We start from the raw sequence: 6,578 nt of genomic DNA, 5'->3' as shown, positions 1-6,578 counted from the left end.
CTCTGCAGCTATTTCATTTTTCTTGCACCATGTGAATCCCTTTAAGCTTCAAAAAATCGCTATTACTGCATGACAAAGTCATATCCATACATCTTAGTAAAATGAATACAATGATAAATGGATTGGTCATTTGCAAATTATATAACATATTTTTTGGCAACCACAATATTAATAGTAACTGCAAGGCAAAAATTGCATTACTAGTCCTATAGTTTCTCAATTAGAGTAGGTGCTCTCAAATATATTTTGAGATGTAAATTCGTATTACGGTACTTTTCCAACTTCTCATCATAATTATTTTTAGAGCATCATATGCTCCAATTATGATCAAATTATCCACAGGAACAGATCAGTAGACCTCAATAATGTTATTATTCATTCTATAGAAGTTGCCTAATACCTCAATAATCAAATTACCAAGTAGTAGCCTAATATTTGATCAATTATTCAATGTACAATTGGACCTATTTCAATAATCCTAAAAAGTCAATGATTACACTACTTATATCATGTGCATTGTATTTCCGGTTTCGTCTGGTACAAATTTCCACAGGCAAATTGTAGTACTATGCATCAAATTTCAAAAAGCTTCATTCAAAGTTGATTCAAACATACATTACAAATAGAGTAAATTATACATCATCATCTATAAAAATAAGCTGAATAATGTGCCTTCTAAGATTTATAGAAGCTAAAAGAATACCAAAAATTAACTTTGACCGCTTACACACATTTTTAGTATCCATCATTATTGCATGAAACAGTGCCAAATGGATAAAACTTAAGGAATGAGAAGCTTATTCAAATGAAAGAAAAAATTTACTTGAAAAAAAATTAGTTTCTCAACCAATGGGAGAAGCACATACATTGTTTATTTCAAAAGCAAACCCAAACTAAAATTAGTAGAATTCTCAACTTATTTTCATAGAAGTTGTCAGCTTCTTTAACCACAAAAGTTTTTAAGTTCACTACAAAAGCAACAAGAAGAACAGCTTTTCCCCATTCAAACATCAAAAAATAAAAAATAAAAAATAAAAAAAATCCAGTAGCTATTTTTCTCGAAAAGATAAGTACCTTACTGCTACAAATTAACAGTCACAATCTAATTCATTCGGCCAGCCATTATGCTTCCAATGACAAATCCAAACACCGAAACACACAAACAAAAAGTACTACAATATACACAAGAGATAAACAAATTGTGATCTGATTAGAAGGCGAGATTAAAAGGCGAGATTAAAGCTCTACTAAAGAGACCGTTTTGCGTAAAATTTTCACAAAACAAAGAGACGCTTCAACAGAATTAGAGTTGCAATATCATATATAGACACCAATCAAGAACAGATCCCTATAAGTATCCGATTTTCAATTAGAAAGTATGTAAATGATAAATACATTTAAAGCACAAAGGGAAGCCCAATGCGACCACCACAATCCAATTCATTTTCCTACTTAGTATCATCCAATATATACAATCCTAAAAGGAGGCATTTTAGGCAACAATTTACAGATTAAAATTACAGGCCCCAACTTTGTGACTGTACATAAACTATATGATTCGTACTAAAATTAATCAGCCAATTCTTACCAGAATAAATCACGAACTCCGACCGGTTTATACGGAACCGGATCTTTTTCCTCCTCCATCTCCGGTTCAGGTTCGAACTCGGGCGAGTCAATGTCTGCGAGGTTCTTCAAGTCGACCACCGATAGCTCATCGAGCCGCCGAACTACGAGGTCGGCTGCGCTGAGCTCATAGACCGGGTGCTTGCTTGCCACTGCAACGCACTTCATGCGGGCGTCGTGCGCGGCCTCCACTGAAGAATTTGAGTTCCCGAACACGATGCACCGCTCCGGGATAAAATTCAGCAGCTGCGCCGCATAGAGGAACATCTCCGGATCGGGCTTCCCACGGTACACGTCCTCCGCGGCCACGACTGCATTTAAGAATCCCCGCAGCCCGGTGGCGTCGATCGAGTCCTCGAGCACCTTCCGCGGCCGCGTCGACGCCACCGCAATCGGGATCTTGTGGCTAGTAAGAACATCCACGAATTCCTGTGATCCTGAACGTATTTGATAAAATGCACCGCCTATTAGGGTTTTGTGGATCTCCTCCTTCCTAGAAGCCAACCTCCGCATCTCCGCCGGGTCTCGGGACCAGCAGAGCACCTCGGAGATCGCTTGCTCGTTCTTCATGCCCTCGATCCGCTTCAGCACGAACGCGGGGGGAGGCGACTTCCCCTCCTCTTCCGCGAGGAGGAGCCACGCTTGCTTCGCGGATTCGGGGTCGTCCTCGACGACCACACCCTCCCACTCGAAGATCACGCCGAGCCACCCACACCCCATGCGCTCATGGCGAAGCAAAGGATTATGGAGGCTAGGGTTATCGGCCCGGTTCGGAGGGGGCCACAACCGGGTCGGGGACGACGACGACGACGACGACGACGCGGTGTCAATCGGGTACTCGAGATCGCGAGGGATCCCGCGGTAATCTCCGCCGCGGTGCGCCTCCTTGGTGAGCTCCATTGCTAGGGACTTGATAGCGTAATCCGTAGCTCGGACATGGCGATTCCTGGGGATCGATCTCGAGGGGGAGGAGGAGAGGATCAAGCGTTGGCCATGAAAACTGGTGGAGGGGATTCGACATGGGACGATGAATCTGGGGTTGTGGGGGAGGGATTTAGGCTTCGTCCTTTGATCGAACAGGTGGTGCGCGATGAGGGACGTGCTCGCGCAGATCGAATCGACCACCATGATCGAAATTTTTCGCTTCGCTTCGAATTCTCGGGAGAGATTTGCGGACTTTTTGCGTCACAATTCGATCGGTATCTCTCTTTGCTTTATCTTCAAGGAATTATTCGATCTATTATAAAAAAAAAAGGAGGAGGAGGTTAAATTAGTACCAACATTTTTTTAAAAAAGAGAAATGATAAGAGTCCAAACACAACCCAACGTACCCAAACAAACGTATCAAAATCCATAAGCGAACAAAGTTTAATCCAGTTGAAGAACCCGTGTTGATTTATATTTATAAATAAATATATATAGGAATTTGTTTTTTTTTTTTAATCACAAGGAAAGAAGAATGGAACCTCGAGAGACACCGACCGTCGAAAACGCATCAAACGGCTACGAGATGAACAGTGTCGTAACGCAATCGACACGGATCAAGAGAGAGAAAGAAGAAAGGGGAAAGTTGAAGAGGGTATGCGAAGTTTCTTCGCGAAGCAGCCCTTCTTTGTCGACCATGTGTTTTTTTTTTTTTTGTTTTGTTTTTTTTGCTCTCTCGGATTCGGAACTCTCGGATTAAAAACCACCGTTGATCGTGGTAATATTGATGGGCAGATACTGACACGTGTCGAAATCAGAGCGACACGATGAGATTCTTTGGTATGTGAGGAGACACAGTGTAGACCCCGTTCCTTCATCCACGGAGTGGGGGATAACAAAACTTAACTACTGCGAGAAGGGAAAGATTCATTGAACGTGGTCAACGAAGTTTATAACTAAGTTTAACTAAATTTAATAAATATAAGATTTATTTTTAGTAAAGAGTTTAGTTATTAATATTAATGACATCAATGTTGAGCAATTACGTGAATAGGATTACTAATTTTAGTTTAAGATCTATCTCCATTATCTTTGGATGGAAATAGTGGGAATACAAGGATTATCTATTGAATAATATATTTCTCTTCTATTTTAGAAAATTATTTGTTGGGAACCCGATGGATCATCCGTAATATGCTACCAACAAAGGTGCACGAAAAATAGAAAAAACACCGAACGAACGGTAAAAGAAATAAATGCAGAAAGAAGAAACCAAGATTTACGTGGTTCGGCAATTGTCTACATTCACGGAGAGAACGAGAGAGATGTATTCCACTATATGAAAAAATAGAAGTATAAGCTTACACCTTATGTCTTTTCCGGATAAAAAATCAAGAGTTTTATGGTGAATCCCACCTTTCTCTTGTTCCAACGAAAACTCCAAAAAAATACCGAAAAAAACTTTTCATAAAATCGAGAAGACCAATTTAGAAAAGTATAGAAACGCTAACCAAATTATTTTATGTTGTTGCTTCGAAGAATCCGAACCGCTCAGGCAATTGGTCAAGAACTGCCGTTCCGCCGCCAACGTCAATCCGTCGAATGCGAGCAACCTCCCTTCTCTTGCTACCGTACGGACGGAGTACCTTAATTAATTAGCTATGCAACCGGATGCTAATTAATTTGCCTCTATACCCGTAGCCGTACATGCCCTCAATAACCTGCCACCTTTATAATTAGTTTCTCTAATTAATTTTGGCCACCACACGGCTATATATATATATATATATATATATATAGAGAGAGAGAGAGAGAGAGAGAGAGAGAGAGAGAGAGAGAGAGAGAGAGAGACTAGGCTACTATTAGTAGCAAAATTCTATTGTTGCTATCAGTTTTTTAACAGTTGGATCAACTCTTTTTATTATTTCTAACCATTGAATTAAATACTATAACCCAGTGGGGACCACTCAACCCTAGGGGGACCATTCAACTCTAACCGACTAATATCATCCTGACCCTACAATTTTTCATCCAAGGGTTAAAAACTTGATAGCAAAAATAGCGTTTTACTATTAATAATATTCCAGCCTAATTCTATATATATATATATAGAGCTATATGCATTAGAGCAATCCTACTCTAATTCAATGTGATCATTGAATATAAAGTCTTATATGGAAACCAATCCTAGTCCACTTAGAATTCCAATTTAAATTAGGATTCATCAAAATAAATTCTCATGAGATCCTTTTTTCTTTATTTCGTAGACCCGGTGCATGGACCAAACTAATGAAAAAAAAGGCATATCTTTAACATTACTATCCCAAGCATATTGGAAAATTTTTATCGTCTATAATAGACGTTAGATGCTTTAAAAGGGCTTAACCTAAGAGACTTGGTAGGATTTGAAATCACAAATTTTTGTATATATTGAACATACGTACTAAACGACATTTGGCTGTCCAAAAATTCATATTTACGACATGTAAAATACTGCAGTGAAAAATCTTCTAAAAAGCTTATTTGCAGATCGAAAGCTCTATCCAATTTTCAAAAAGCACTTCTTGGATGAGCCACAAGTCGAAACAACGGATATTAATGAGCGGTACGATATTTAGATATGCTTGAAACAGTTGTCCAATTTTGAAGCTATTAGTTTCGGTGTCTAAATTGCTTAAATACGAGCCACATGAATCACACCGAGCGTAATGTTATGTGTCTATATCTTTCGCGTAGAGTCGTCTAATTAAGCATCACTCCACATCTCAGCAGCCTTTGTCTACTTCTGCAACATGATTGTAGTATTGGATCCATGATATGTATATACCAAACAAGAGTATGGTCATTCAAATGCAGCCCCTCTGTGGAAAAATTGAGAACATGACAAGATCATTATACAGATTTTTTTGCAGAAATTTGATACCTTTATTCTTTCTTATTCATCTTATAGGAGGGGAGTAGGTATGAGATTTTTTTTTTTTTTTTTAATCTTTCCCAGAAGCTGGTTGATCCACTATGTTTGCTCATTTCAGGTCCTACCTTATTGGAGAACCCACAGGATAACAATGTATGGATTCACCGACCGTCCCTAGAGTAAGTAGCAAAGGGCTTGGTGGTTGATATTCGAGACCCAAGTTTGAATCCTAATTGATTCATATTTTTATCTAAGTTTATTTCTAAATGAAATAAGCGAAGCGGGTAGCGTGCTACCTATCTTTCAAAAAAAAAAAAAAAAAACAATGCATGGATCCTGTAGTGGCTATCAAAAAAGAAAAAAAAATCCCGCTTACCTCTTCATATATCAAATGACTTGTTTATTTTAATTTATTTCAAACAAATTAAAAAGTTGTTTATAAGATATACATAATATATAGGTAAAAGTATAAAATACAAGTCATAGAGAATACTAGGTTTACTTGTATATTTTTCACATTAGAGTCCTATTTGGATAAATAAACATCTACATTACAGTCCTATTTGGACATATAAACATTTTGCCCGGACTATCTTTTCTATTTATTAAAGATGTAGTATTTAATAGATGAAAAGTCTGATCAAATATTAATAAAACAACATAAAGTATGCTATTCTGCTCAATTATGAATTCCAAACATGAACAGAAAATTGGCTGAGCTTTGTAGCTTTTAGTGACTTGATTTTGAGTTTAGAAAATAGAACTATCAATTTTTCTATATATATATATATATATATATATTTTTTTTTATTTGTCTTTTTTGTTTTGGTTGTCTTCAATATTTTTTAAGACTGCGTTGCCCAACCCCTATAGCTAAATTTATTTGCTAAATGAATGAAATGAATAGCGCGCTATATTTTTTCAAAAAAAAATACATCTTTCAAAGAGAAAAAAAATAAAATTCGTATAATCNTTTTCAAAAAAAAAAAAACATCTTTCAAAGAGAAAAAAAATAAAATTCCTATAATCCCATAACATAACAAAATTTTTATACTGAATATATTATATAATCATTATCTATATATAGAGGTTTTTCCGGCAACCAAAACAAGAG

The 6,578-nt window shown here is 37.2% G+C and overlaps 1 protein-coding gene across 3 annotated transcripts; it reads right to left on the bottom strand.

The window, feature by feature from the left end:
- Positions 1,338-3,273, bottom strand: LOC109703607 (sugar phosphatase YfbT). Of its 3 annotated transcripts, none has more exons than XM_020224290.1 (2): positions 3,093-3,273; positions 1,338-2,863 (listed from the first exon to the last, which is right to left on the bottom strand). In XM_020224290.1, exon 2 carries the CDS (start codon positions 2,752-2,754, stop codon positions 1,585-1,587), a length of 1,170 nt encoding a protein of 389 aa, XP_020079879.1. In that variant the 5' UTR covers positions 2,755-2,863; positions 3,093-3,273; the 3' UTR covers positions 1,338-1,584. The 3 variants fall into 3 exon arrangements, with proteins under 3 accessions (XP_020079879.1, XP_020079881.1, XP_020079880.1); XM_020224292.1 differs by having other exon boundaries at positions 3,109-3,273; XM_020224291.1 differs by having other exon boundaries at positions 2,958-3,100.

The sequence above is a fragment of the Ananas comosus genome, linkage group 25 (assembly GCF_001540865.1).
Source record: "Ananas comosus cultivar F153 linkage group 25, ASM154086v1, whole genome shotgun sequence".
In the NCBI taxonomy this organism is placed as follows: Eukaryota; Viridiplantae; Streptophyta; class Magnoliopsida; order Poales; family Bromeliaceae; genus Ananas; species Ananas comosus.
The sequence above is the reverse complement of the archived record's forward strand: the minus strand, read 5'-3'. Positions and strand labels throughout refer to the sequence as shown.